At 38.9% G+C, this 14,671-nt stretch overlaps 1 protein-coding gene across 1 annotated transcript in view; it reads right to left on the reverse strand.

The window, feature by feature from the left end:
- Positions 1–6,736: 6,736 nt before the first annotated feature.
- LOC141353266 (E3 ubiquitin-protein ligase TRIM21-like) overlaps positions 6,737–14,671 on the reverse strand; it is a 43,661-nt gene continuing 35,726 nt past the window's right edge. Inside the window, exons 5-7 of the mRNA XM_073859734.1 lie at positions 8,334–8,475; positions 8,066–8,092; positions 6,737–7,976 (exon numbers count right to left, since the gene is read on the reverse strand). Of these exons, the coding sequence (XP_073715835.1) occupies positions 7,444–7,976; positions 8,066–8,092; positions 8,334–8,475 (702 nt within the window). The 3' untranslated portion in view covers positions 6,737–7,443. The remainder of the gene's footprint in view (positions 7,977–8,065; positions 8,093–8,333; positions 8,476–14,671) is intronic.

The following is a 14,671-nucleotide window of genomic DNA, read 5'->3' on the forward strand; positions in this document are numbered from 1 at the left end:
ACTGGTTATATTCTGCGTGTTTCTACATAGGTTACGAGTAAAACAGCTTCGGACGATTCCGTGTTTGAAGCGATCTGAACAATTCATTCAAACTGATTCGCGAACCACTTTAAAACATTTGGCCCATTCGCTTTGTAAAGAGTCGACTCAAAAGACTCATTTATTTGCAACACTTTGTAATGAAAACGACTCAAATGAGTCATTAATCCGCGAATGCGCCAGAAACACAAGATAGCAATTTAAAAATAAAATACAAATTTCGTAATTAATTAAAATACCGATGCCAAACGATCACTGCTACCCGAGGACGCGAAACTGACGTCTTTACAAACTAATACGTTTACAATGTATTACATTGATGAAAAAGGGAATTAAACTTGTTGTGCCATATATCACTGAAATAAAAGAAAGGGATTAAAATATGTCTGAATCATATAATTCCTACCTGTATGTGAAAATGCACGTTCTCCAGAGAGCTCGCGTTGATTCAAGCATTCAGAATATAAAATCCATTTGCAGTTTTGCGTCCGAAACCGCATACTGTATAGTGAATAAGATGAAGTTTACGATTCTAAAAATATGTATCCAGGAATCTGTCCATATACGATACGAAGCTTGAGTGGCAGCCGAGGTTACTGAGTCCTCCACGGGCTCGCAGCAGAGTCTGAGGCTGTCGCCTCTTCCCCGGGCTTCTCTGCTTTCTCTTCCTCAGCTCTTCGCTGTATTGTGGCTCTTAAAGGAACACTCGATTCTCTCAACAGCTCTTCTATATTCCATTTTGCCATTTTAACATTAAAACTACATCCCGCCATTGTTATTCAAACTTTTCCACGGAGCAATAGCCTGTTAGCTTAGCTTCTAAAGATGGCTGCCGCTATCTTTACATTCTGTCTAAAAAACACGTTTGAACGTAAAGGCTGCCCTCTACTGGTAAAGGCTAATGACATTTTACAGTGAAAATAACATAATATAGACATGTTTCTGCAATGTTTTTTTTATCTTGGGCATCTTCACATTGAAGTAAAGAGTTCATATAAACATTTTGGTTAATAAATGTTACAGACATATTGAGATTTGAACTACTTCCTGTTTTGGCGGCGTTGACGCACATTTAGTTTGGGCTGTGGCGCGCAAACGCTTCCGAAAATCAAAAATCCTTCTGGTAACTTTTGTGAGGCTCGGTCCAAGGATCGCGTACGTGGAATTTCATGAGGTTTGGACAAAATTTATGACCTGTGAAACTTTTTTAAGGTTTTGTGTTCTCTCCAATATGGCGGCCGAACGACATGGATCTGTGACTTCATCCTCTCAAGCAACTTGCACCGGTACTGCCCGAACATTTTAAAGTTTGAACGGTGTCTCTGCGTCAAACGGTCTGGTCGCTAGAGCTGGCCAAAAAAATCTACCCGGGAAAAATAATAATAATAAAACTTAAGAAGAACAATAAGTGTGCTTTTGCAAGCACACTTAACTAGAAAATGCACTTCCGGAGGAACCGCAAAAGTGTGCTTGCTCTGGTGCGGTCACTAACGTGATTTGTGAAATGTTACATTTTAGAATGTTTTTTATCTTGTGCATCCTCGCATTGGAGTCCCAAGTTCATGTACAAAGTTTGGTTTCAATACGTGAAAGCATTCCTGACACACACACACACACACACACACACACACACACACACACACACACACACACACACAGAAATGTATACAGGCTTGTAACCAGGGGTGCTTCCAGCATTTAAGGACATCCGGGGCTTAGCACAGACCATTTTATGTAAATACAGGGATAGCTAGCTAGCCTAGAACCAACTATAACGGCTGTGCTGCACATGTTCAGGGTTCGACATTAAGACTTGTCCGCTTGTCCGGGACAAGTGGATTTTTTGTAGGACAAGTGTAAGAAAAAATTAGTTGTCCGACTCCTCTATGAAAAATCCCTTGCTCTGCCACTGATTATCAAAACACAAAAAATACATTATATTATAAAACTTTACCCGGACAAGTGACTTTTGTGCATGGACAAGTGAAACACAAATTTACTTGTCCGAAGGACAAGTTCCTCAAAAAGTTAATGTCAAGCCCTCAGTGTTTTCTTATTACATTTTTTTTAGAATTGTAATTTAAATAATTTTAATTTTTGAGTGAACAATCCCTTTGAAGTGCCATATTTTCACACACTAATTTTGTACATAATATACCAAAAATCCTTTAGTACTTAAGATAATCTTAAAAACATGAGACTTAAAGGTGCAGTGTGTAAATTTTAGCGGCATCTAGTGGTGAGGTTCCAAATTGCAACCAAAAGCTCAGTTCACAGCTCACCCCTCGCTTTTGAAATGCATAGAGAAGCTACGGTAGCCACCACAGGACAAACATGTCATGATTTTGTCCATTAAGACTGTAGAAACATGGTGGCACAAAATGCCGACTTCCATGTAAGGGGACCCTCTGTGTATGTAGATAAAAACATCTCATTCTAAAGTAATAAAAACATAACGGCCATATAAGAGCCATATGAAAGGTCTTTATACACCCCTGATAATATAGTTTTGTATATTATTTTGCATTTCTGTCAAGAGATCCTTCTAAGAATTACACACTGCACCTTTAATGTAGGCCAGAGTTCACGTCACCAAAAGCAGCAGATATAAGCTGCATTTTATTGATCATAAGCTCATTTTTAAAATAAGCGATAGGAAAGAGCGACAGCAGCACTGATAGCCTAATATCGTTTCATTTCTTTACTATTTATGAATATGATTGTGTGTTGAGCGTCTACGACAGGGCTATTCAATTAGTTTGTCATGAGGGCCAGAGATATATCAGTGATGATGACGACATATACATTTAAACATACTCATGTTGTATTTTGAAACTGCATAACAACAAAATAAGTGCATTGTACAATATACTTTTTCTACAAACATGTATTTTCAAACTGCATACAACAAAACTTGTGCATTGTAATATGACCAAGTAGGCTTTATCTACATCCAGACATGTTTGTATTTTGTATTTTAAAACTGCATAACAACACAAGTGCATTGTAAGATACCCGAGTTCTATTCTTATTCTACATTTAAAGGTGTAAATAAGAGCCATATCTACTCACTTAAGTACACATAACCAAAAGTTTATAATATGGAACATAAAATTGTTTTATGCAGTTTTTTGTCAAAGCTTATTATTTCACAACCCTTTATTTAAACTACAACCGCCATCTTAATAACTGGCAAACATTAGGCTAGCTTCTAATAAGAGAAATTATACTTTTAGATTTCATCAGAGCAGTAAAATCACGTGTATGTTTGTCAGCGCGATATGCATACAGTGGTGCAGGACAGATGCTGGGCTGTGAGCGATGGCCGATTAACTTACTCGTTTAAATTGCATTCTTTTGTGAGAACGATGACTCGCATAATATTTGAGCCTTTGCTGTATGAGCAAGCACAGAGAAAACATTCGTTGTGGCGTTGACTAATGAATATGGATGATCTCTGTTCTTCTCTTCAATGGAGCGGGGCGTGGCTCTTTATAAATAATGCAGTAACATGAGAGACGGTACATCTCCCTCTTTTAATACAGTTAACAACGAAGTACAATATTTGTTTTCGATTTCACTTACACCATTTAAAAGCAGACATTCCAAGCATTATGTAGACATTTATCTTATGTTTCTATGAAAACAATTCGTTAAGTTACAGCTCATTTTTCTGACGTGTTTCTGAAAGGACGTCACTAAGAGAGAGAGCAAACCCGCATTATGTTTATTTTCTTAATTTTGCGAAAAGCACAACATTCTGTTTTTAATGGGAGTGGACAGAAAAAATACTAGACACTTTAAAGTTTTAAATGATGTATAAATCATATATGTAAGTCCAAAATCAGCAGTTATCTAAGTCTCTTTGCGGAGTGATTGAAAAATAAAGATTTTCCGGCGCCCGCGCCTCTGTCGACCCAGACTGTGAAATTAATGATAAAAGAAAATATTTCCCTCAGTGATTGACAGCATAATGCAATCAATCGTGTTCCCGTTCAACAGTAGCTAAGCATACGATTTAGATAAATGTATCTTCTTACCTGAAGATCATGTAAATGGCATATACGCAGTCTTCTGGCAAAAGCTGTGTTTTTAAATGTGTCATACATTTCTGAAAGTCATGACTGTTTAAATACACTTGGCATCACATGCATGATTTAAGGTAAAGTGACACTTTTTCGCGTCAATTCACAATCATTTAAATCATGCAGCTGTCATAGAGCCGACGCCAAACGATCACGCGAGCGAGGACGCGATACTGACGCGAGCGAAACTAATACGTTTACAATGTATTACATTGATGAAAAGGGGAATTAAACTTGTCGTGCCATATATCACTGAAATAAAAGAAAGGGATTAAAATATGTCTGAATCATATAATTCCTACCTGTATGTGAAAATGCACGTTCTCCAGAGAGCTCGCGTTGATTCAAGCATTCAGAATATAAAATCCATTTGCAGTTTTGCGTCCGAAACCGCATACTGTATAGTGAATAAGATGAAGTTTTAGGATTTTAAAAATATGTATCCAGGATTCCGCTGTCCATATACGATACGAAGCTTGGGTGCCAGCCGATGGTGCTGCGTGCCCCACGGGCTCTATGCAGCAGAGTCTCAGGCTGTGGCCTCTTCTCCGGGCTTCTCTGCTCTCCGTCTTTCTCAGCTCTTCGCTGTATTGTGGCTCTTAAAGGAACACCGATTCTCTGAAAAGCTCTTTTAAATTCCATTTTGCCATTTTAACATTAAAACTACATCCCGCCATTGTTATTCAAACTTTTCCACGGAGCAATAGCCTGTTAGCTTAGCTTCTAAAGATGGCTGCCGCTATCTTTACATTCTGTCTAAAAAACACGTTTGAACGTAAAGGCTGCCCTCTACTGGTAAAGGCTAATGACATTTTTTATTTTTTACACAGGTTTTAATTGGACATTTTAAAGTGAAAATAACATAATATAGACATGTTACTGCAATGTTTTTTTATCTTGGGCATCTTCACATTGGAGTAAAGAGTTCATATAAAATTTTTGGTTAATAAATGTTACAGACATATTGAGATTTGAACTACTTCCTGTTTTGGCGGCGTTGACGCACATTTAGTTTGGGCTGTGGCGCGCAAACGCTTCCGAAAATCAAAAATCCTTCTAGTAACTTTTGTGAGGCTCGGTCCAAGGATCGCGTACGTGGAATTTCATGAAGTTTGGACAAAATTTGTGACCTGTGAAACTTTTTTAAGGTTTTGTGTTCTTTCCAATATGGCGGCCGAACGACATGGATCTGTGACTTCATCCTCTCAAGCAACTTACACCGGTACTGGCCGAACATTTTAAAGTTTGAACGGTGTCTCTGCGTCAAACGGTCTGGTCGCTAGAGCTGACACAAAAAATCTACCCGGGAATAATAATAAGAATAATAAGAATAATAAGAATAATAAAACTTAAGAAGAACAATAAGTGTGCTTTTGCAAGCACACTTAATAATAATAAGAATAATAAAACTTAAGAAGAACAATAAGTGTGCTTTTGCAAGCACACTTAATAAAACTTAAGAAGAACAATAAGTGTGCTTTTGCAAGCACACTTAATAATAAAACTTAAGAAGAACAATAAGTGTGCTTTTGCAAGCACACTTAATAATAAGAATAATAAAACTTAAGAAGAACAATAAGTGTGCTTTTGCAAGCACACTTAATAAGAATAATAAAACTTAAGAAGAACAATAAGTGTGCTTTTGCAAGCACACTTAATAAGAATTTTGCAAGCACACTTAATAAAATAATAAAATAAATGTAATTGCAATGCACAAAGTATACAAATGACGAAGCAAAGCAGCATCAGAAGTGTCTTTTAATGGACGTGGCTCAGAACAACATATAAGATAGCCTATTATAAATATAAAACGAGCACTCAATTAATGTCAAATTGCAGAATAGTAGAATTCGTTCATATCTTTACAGACCAATCAAGCTGATAAGTGTTTAGATGTTGTTTTAACTTATGCATTAGTAGATTAAGTTGTCTTGTGGCAAAATAAACAAAATGGTTGTTTAAACTGGAAATAAATTGTATACTAGCGGAGAATTGTGGGTAAATGGAGTCTATTCCATCAGGGTCGCGGAAGTTTGTGGTCCAAGCAGCGTTGTCCACATTGATCCGCGCTGCTCGGATGAAACTGGTCCGCGCTGCGCTATCCATATGGCAGGGTTGAAACTAGCAAAGAATATTTGCATTGAGCTGCATTGAGCCGAGTGTATGATAGGGCCCATAATCTTTCTGTTCTTGAAAGGACACCATACAAACAAAATGATCTGTAAATACCACAGTATTCTTTTTCTAATAAAAACATTGTTTATTTCTTAAGTGTATGTATAGATTGGAGTCAGAAACAAGGTCCGTGCTTACCTTAAAGAGACAGTAACCTCAATTAACCTACTTAAGTGTCTCAAATCACTTCTGTAGCTTTAAAAAATAATTTGATTTAATTTATGCAATAAAGTGTTATTCATTTGATTCGATTTCGTGTTTAATGCTCATGATATGTCATTACCATATACAGAACTCTTATTATTCATCTATGCCTACATAAATACAGGTTTACATTCTACAGCACCTTTAAAATTAAGTTGACCAATCCTCTTCTCTTCAACAAATTTCTGGAGACAGCATAAATAATACAAATAAATTTCAGACCCACATCAGGTTAGTTTTTCTTTATTTGTATCTGTAGGTATATAAGGTCATACATCTTGACACATATTTAGCAAACAACACAAACAGTGCTTAATTAGCATAATAAATAGAAGAGTGCTCTTAATTACAATCACCACTAAAACAATTGAATTAAATGAAAATCAAATATAAACCTCAACCCTATTCATTAATAAAATAAACAAATATATAAAGACAGATGATAGATTAACTGAGCAACAGGTGCAGGAACAAAGTTGTATTTATATTGCATTGTTCTAAACTGTGGGACTATAAACCTTCATCCAGATGGATGCTAAAATTCGCCACACAGAAAGAGCTCAGATTCATCGTACACTACAAAATGATCTGTAACTTGTGTTAAACTGTGATTTTCAAATAAAAACTCTGGAGAAAAAAATCATATTAATTCACTAAAAGCATATGAACAAAGTATATCAATAATAGAAATGTTTTAGGGATATTCCTTCATGTATAAGAACTAAGAGATGCAGCTACACTAGAATACAATTCTAAAGCTATTACTACAAATATTACATACAGTGTTTCTTTGTTAAAAGTTTTTTAGTAGAAAGGCAAATGTTATTTTAAATCTAATGTAAATATATCAAATGGACAATACCCCGTTCACCATAATATAATGATATTTAAATTGTCATATATTCTGTATATATATATATAGTGAGATGTTTAATGTATGTTATATTGTTGGATTCAGAGTAGAAATTATCATTGGATCTGAATAATCTTTATTGAGAGGAGGATTAAAATACGGACGGATCGTTCCATTGAATCTACACTGAGTGAATGTGTAAATATGTGACAGATCGTCCATATTATAGAAGGAGATGAGATCGTTCTCATAGTCGACAAACACTCCTATCTTCTTAGGTTTGTTGGAGAGATGCAGCTGAACGGGACGATCTTCAAAAGCTCCATACGTGTTTGGATCACAGAACACAATGACCCAATAACCATCACTGGGTTTGTAGGAGACTTTTCCTGTCCTGTTTGCATTTTCTCTCACTACACCCAGTTTCCAGCCCGATTGTTGTCCCACCTCCACTAACCAGAATGCTTTTCCAGACTTGATCTGATACCTTCCCAGGACTCCATCTTCCAGATTGGGGCCACTTGAGATGCCAAGAGCGTTTCCTCTGACTCTTACGGTTTTGCCATCTTGTAACACTTCCAGAGCTGGATGTGCAGTTTCTTTATCTAGAATCACATCCACTGAAGAAAAGAATCTCTGTTAAGAAACTTTTGAGAGCTTCATAAATCAACATAATGATTCAAGAATTTATTTGTTTTTATGTTCTTACCTAAAAACCTCTGAACTCTTCTAATTTCTGCAACAAAACATTTAAAGAGTTTATTCTCTAAAACTGTGGCAGTGCTATGACACAGTGATAATAATGATGCATTTATCAGATTACACCAATATACTTTAATATTCTGATATATACCACGACATGTAGTATGATGACTGTATTTACATACTATGGTACTTAAACGTTACTGTAAGTTACATTGAAATATGCCATGACCCCACTCAATACATCACTAGTGTCAATCATCATCATCTCTCACCAAACGAGCAAAGATTCTCCAGCTGAGTGTTAATAGAAGTCAAAACAGATGTGGTTATATTTCTCATGGAGCCAAAGTTTAGTTTAGTGTCAATAGAAACACTCGAATCATCTCTGAGTTCAGCAGGCACAGATGGATACGACTGAAAGAAGAACAAAAACATTACAACACAACATGTTAAATGTCTCTGTTAATAACACAGAGCATTCAACCTTAGTTGGGAGCACACTTAAGAGTATACCCACTTCTCCAGGTAACATGAAATCCTGATTGTTTGAAACAGAAGAAAAAACAGCAAATTTTTGTCTCAAATGTAACTCTCTGTGTGACCTCAAAGCTGTTATGTGAATAAATTAGGGATGGGCATTTTCCAGTAATTTACTATTCGAATATTTAAGCTCATAAAGAACGAATATTCGAATATTCGTTTATTTAAATTATGTTAATTAAGACATGCGTCTTTTGTATTTTTCATTTTGTCATAATTTCACAGAAGGCTTATAATTAGGAAATATCCACGACAAACTAAACTTATATTCTGTATGTATATGTATGTATTTTTAAGTTGAAAACATTGTTAATTCTAATCCTACAGAAAAAAAGGCGTTAAAACCCCATGCGGAGCGAAGTCTGAGTCAGTCAAACCCTTAGTTTCAAGTCCGTCGTTAGTATGAATTCATTACTGTTTGATCTTACGTACATAATATTATACCAAATATTATACACTAACCCCAAATCTAAGCAAAGTTTGAGGACTTGACAAAGTAGGCTATCATCATTTAAACCCTTAAACAGACTCCAAATAAGAGCCCGGAGCAAACGAAAAAACACATCTACATAACCGACTGCTCAGTCGCCATATAAATATCTTCTCAGTTTAGTTTGACATGTATTTGTGAATAAAGAAAAACGTCTCGGGTTACGAATGTTACCATTGTTCCCCGAGAAGGGAACGAGACGCTGCGTCGCCGAAGCTACGCTATGGGAATGCCCTCTGCGTGATTGCGTCTGAAGCACGTGTGTCAAATCAGTCCAATGGTCAAGTGACACGTCATAGGCGGGTGACGTGGGAACCAGGAAGCTATAAAAAGAGCACCCGGCAAGCCAACTTCAGCTAGATTGTGCTGAAGCAAGGCGAGACAGGGATGCAGGGAGTATGGCAGGGAGACGCAGCGTCTCGTTCCCTTCTCGGGGAACAATGGTTACATTCGTAACCCGAGAGGTTCCCCTTCGAGGGAACTCGAGCTGCGTCGCCCAAGCTACGCTATGGGAACGATTGTACCAAAACACCATACTACCAAGTGCCTGTCTATGTTTAAAAACGTGCACAGCTTAAGACATGAGCACCTGGGCTCCAGGTGTAGCACCAACATCTAACTTGAAAACCGAACGAATGTGAGCGGAGAGGACCAGCCTGCCGCATCACAGACATCCTGCATTAAAGCCCCTAGCCACAAGGCCTTGGAGGCTGCCATACCCCGAGTAGAATGAGCCCTGACGGCGATAGGTGAAGGCCGTCCAGTGGTCTCATAAGCCAGAGAGATAGCCTCAACTATCCACTTACTGAGTGTCTGCTTGGTCGCCGGCAGGCCTTTCTTGGGCGAGCCAAAGCACACAAACAGTTGCTCAGACCTCCTCCACAAAGAAGATCTGTGAACATAGGCATCCAGTGCTCGCACTGCAAAGAATACTTCACGCCCTTTGTACAAATTGGCACGGCATGAACGCCGATATTGGTAAGCCACGCCCCCGAAGGCAAACCTCAGGAATCTCCTGTGTTGCGGGAGGATAGATATGTGAAAATACGCGTCTTTTAGATCTATCGTCACAAACCAGTCCTTGGATCTGATTTGTGTGACGATCTGCTTTATAGTTAACATCTTGAACTTTAGTTTTGCAACAGACCGGTTCAGATGACGTAGATCTAAAATCGGACGTAACCCCCCGTCTTTCTTTGGAACTATGAAATAGCAGCTGTAAAACCCTGACTCCCTGTCGTGAGGAGGAACACATTCTATAGCTTCCTTGCACAAGAGAGTTTCTACTTCTACCCACTATGGTAGATAACACGTCGTTGAATTGGGGTGGCTGGTTGCAAAACTGAATTTTGTAGCATTTTTCTATTATTTGCAGATCCCACTGAGACACGTTTGGCAGGAGTTTCCACGCTGCCAAATTTTCTATAAGGGGGACCAGCCCAGAGCTGAAGATCTTTGCCCGAACCCGACGGGACCCGTTGGGACCCGACAGGCTCGGGCGGGTTCGGGCTTCATTTCTAACATTTTATACAGGCTCGGGCCGGGTCGGGCTTACGCTCCGGCTTTGTGAGGTAAATGAGCGGTCAAGTTCAATGCTGCTGGATGCACTCAGTAGCGCAGGACCGCGCTGAATTCATTTACAGTGGATTTAATGATTTTCCTCATCAAAAACATGTAGCCTAATCTTGGTGAGTAGGTTTTTCAATGTATAACTAAATATGAATCGAGTCTTAAATACATAATTTAGACAGAGGATAGACTAATGTTGGCAGTAATGGAGAGAAGTGCCGACGCAAATCCCGCGGAGGCTTTCTCTTAATTTCGTTATTGCCAAATACCCATCTTCATTCAGAATGTATTATCTTAATTTAATTCGTTAGGAAATAATAATTTTATTGGCATATTTATAGTGTATTGCATAAGCCTATTTAGAATGAGATGTTACAATGTTACAGATGACTTATTTTATTTCTTTGCTTCAACTTCCAAGTGGCGTGTAGATTATTAGTCATAAATAAATAATGTTAAAACCTGTGTAAATTTCTCATTCTTGACAAAAGCTGTGTGTGTGTGCACATTTAAATAATGTCGGGCTGTAAACGGGTTCGGGCTTTTAAAAGCTGTCAATCTAAATGTACGTTCGGGTTCGGGCTGCATTCTGTCGGGCTCCGGACATTTCGGGCCTAACTTTTAAGGCCCGATTACAGCTCTAGACCAGCCTCTCGAGACTGGCTTTTGGTGTACTGCTTAAACTTTTCCCGGTGCCCTGAACCAAACTGGCAGGGTTCAACCTGGGTGATATTAATGCCTTCCTCCTCGGAGAGAGGTGTTGCATGCCCCGCGCACGAGGCACACAAGAATATGAAGCCGCTGTGCCCCGAAACACACACTGCGGCGGGGTTAACACACTGGCATCCCAAGGGCATCGAGGAGAGACGGGCACCGTGTTCTGAGGTGACTGCCGGCTCTCCCCGACTGGGGGCTGCCCTCGGAAATATGACACTACGTCCCTCAGGACTTCTTTTTAGCCGACGCCTTCCTCGCCATAATAACAGCCCTCAGGTCTGTTTTCTGCTTGGATGATGTCTGAGTGCGACCGCCCGAACCCCAGTTTTTTTGAGGGTGACCACGAGTGGCAACACTATGCTTTTGCGATGCTCTATACCAGGGGTCCCCAACCTTTTTTTCACTGCGGACCGGTTTCAGCTTTAAAAAAAATTCCGCGGACCGGGGGGTGAGATTGGGGGGGGGGGGGGGTTGGGGTCGCTGAGTTGCTGTTCAAACAAAGTGCTGAAAATCTTCCTTTTCGAAATGTATACGTTTTAAACAGAAGTAAAGATAATAACCATGTATTAGGAAAATTAATAATTGCTTTATGTAGGCTATAGTATATTTTCTATAGACGTGTAAAACCATATTTTGGCGGATTGTTTTTTTACTTTCATTGTTTTTACTAGTTTGCCTGCCCATTAAGTCTTAATAATTAATGGAACCTAAACGAACTTGGCTTGCTGTTCTCGAAGGCAGCTCAAATCTTGGTCGGGCTCGAGACCCACTTCCAATTAACAGAACAGAAGAAAAATGCAGTGAAGGAGGAGAGATGCCAGAAGAATTGCGGCTGGGCGCAGAGGCACGGAGACTCACGTTTACCATATGATTTTAATGACTGACAAGTTTAGGTTCCTTTCAAACCTACCTTAAAAGTGTAGCCATTAAAATATTTTTAGCCTAATAGTTTATTTTGATCATGGTGCTACGATCGATGGATAATTCTGAAGTTGTTTTAAAGAATAATAAAATAATTACTTTCCATTTGCGCTGTCACACAGTTGAACGTCTCCGCGTATGTACATCATTTGCGACGTACATTTGCAAATGATTCATAAAGTCACACCTCCGCAATTCTTTCATCGCTTGTGTTTTAGAAGTACTGTATGCTCAAACTCTAATGATAGCAATGTAATCGCTTATGCACTGGTAGAGAGAGAGAGGTGGAGAAAAAGAGAGAGAGCACGGTCCTGTAAAAAAGTAGAAATTATTTGTTATTGAAGTCGGCTCTTAAAGTACAAAATACCCGATTAAGCTATTACATTGCTATTATACAAATTTTTTTCGGGACGTTCTTGCGACCCGGTGGCAACTTGTCCACGACCCGGTACTGGGTCGCGACCCGGTGGTTGGGGACCTCTGCTCTATACGATGTCGATGGCTGCTCCCGCCCAGCAGCCCTAGAATCAAGAGCATGGCGGGGGAGATAGCGTTCGAACGCCACCGACTGCTTACGAGCCTCCGCAAATCTCTCGACGACAGTATTAACGGCATCGTCGAAGAGACCGGAGGGCGCAACGGGCGCGTCTAAGAGAAATGCCCTCTAGTCAGGGGGCCAATTCTGAAAAGGGCTTCCGTTAAGACTTTTGCGGACATGTTTCGGTACAAGCTGTCACCCTATTTTTTTTGTTAGAAGACACCTATAGGTAAGATATTAGGGTGGTTGTCAAGCTGAATTATTATTTTTTTTACTTGTGCAAGCGATTTCAGGACAATTTTTTTGGTTTCCAGCTCAACTCGACAATCCAACAATAAATGTTAAAATCTCCACAACCACAAGGCCCATATACATAAAAATGGTATCAAATGAAAGCAAACACTCATGCGATGTCTGCTGAAGTGTCAGAATGAACATTTATTGTACAATGTAAGAGAAAACAGAACTAGAACATGAAAAAAACAATCTCCGCCTAAAGAGAACCAGTTTTCAAAGTGAATATCAGCTTGGAAACATAACATAGTATCCCAAAAGTTCTATCTATCAGTACCCCTATCTATGGGAATAAGTCAGGCCAAGTTTAAAGCTTGTAGGGAGAGACAGTGCAATGATGCACAAGTTATAAAACTTTAATGTCAAGCCGAAATGTAGAACTGTAGATGGTGGTCTATGGTGCTATTTGACTTCATTAATGAACCAGGTTGTAACACATACTATATTTAATTGACATATCACTATAGTTAGTAATTCTATCCTAACATAACTGCTCTCTCATCTTTGGGGTTAGGGGTTAGTAACCAGTTAGTAGTAATACATGGTAATGAAGAGCAGCTCGAACATTAAAAAGTAAAGTTTGATTTAAGTTCAGATTTAAAGACTTTACTGCATGTCTGGATTTTAAACTTTATACATACACATGTGAGGAAGATCTTCATTTATGTCTGGACATCGAGGAAGCATTTATCTTTATCGTTACCTAAGAAGAACAATGGAGGACGCACTGGAGGAGGATATTGGACGTAAGTAACATTTAATTTATACTATTTATATTTGCTATCATGTAATATGCTCATGGCTTGTGCAGTTCAGCCTACGCACAGTAAGCATCAGCAGATGCTTCGGATTTAAAAAGTTTTGCATTGTTTACAAACGAGGACGCGATCTCACGTAATGGCGGATTTCACTGTTGTATGCTGTACAATGTTAAACATAGTTATTCACTTATATCCTTCATGGCAACTTTCAGTAAGCCTGCACTGCTGTATCTTTTAAGTGTGTGATGTAATATGATTCCATGTTTACATGCTTATTTACAAACGAGGACGCAATCTCACGTAATGGTGGATTTCACTGTTGCATGCTGTACTGTGTTAAACACAGTTATTCACTTATATCCTTCATGGCAACTTTCAGTAAGCCTGCAGTGCTGTATCTTTTAAGTGTGTGCTGTAATATGAATCCATGTTTACATGCTTATTTACAAACGAGTACGCGTGACCTCCCGTAATGGTGGATATCTGTTACATGTTGTACAGTGTTAGACACAGTTATACACTTTCGTATCCTTCATGGCAACTTTGAGTAATACTGCACTGCGGGATTTGCTGTAAAATGATTCCATATTGTTTACATGCAAGGCAATTCCATACATTGCGCTTTACACGCGTCACCGTTTTTATGAACGCCGCGTTACACGGAGACGCGAGCCCGCGCACATGGCCGCCATATGCAATGTGTTTTTAAAGTTCATACGCGCTTACAGAAACACGTTTAAAACAGTAACACCTAAACCTAAACAAACACGCCACTGTCAG

The sequence above is a fragment of the Misgurnus anguillicaudatus genome, chromosome 21, assembly GCF_027580225.2.
Source record: "Misgurnus anguillicaudatus chromosome 21, ASM2758022v2, whole genome shotgun sequence".
NCBI lineage: Eukaryota > Metazoa > Chordata > Actinopteri > Cypriniformes > Cobitidae > Misgurnus > Misgurnus anguillicaudatus.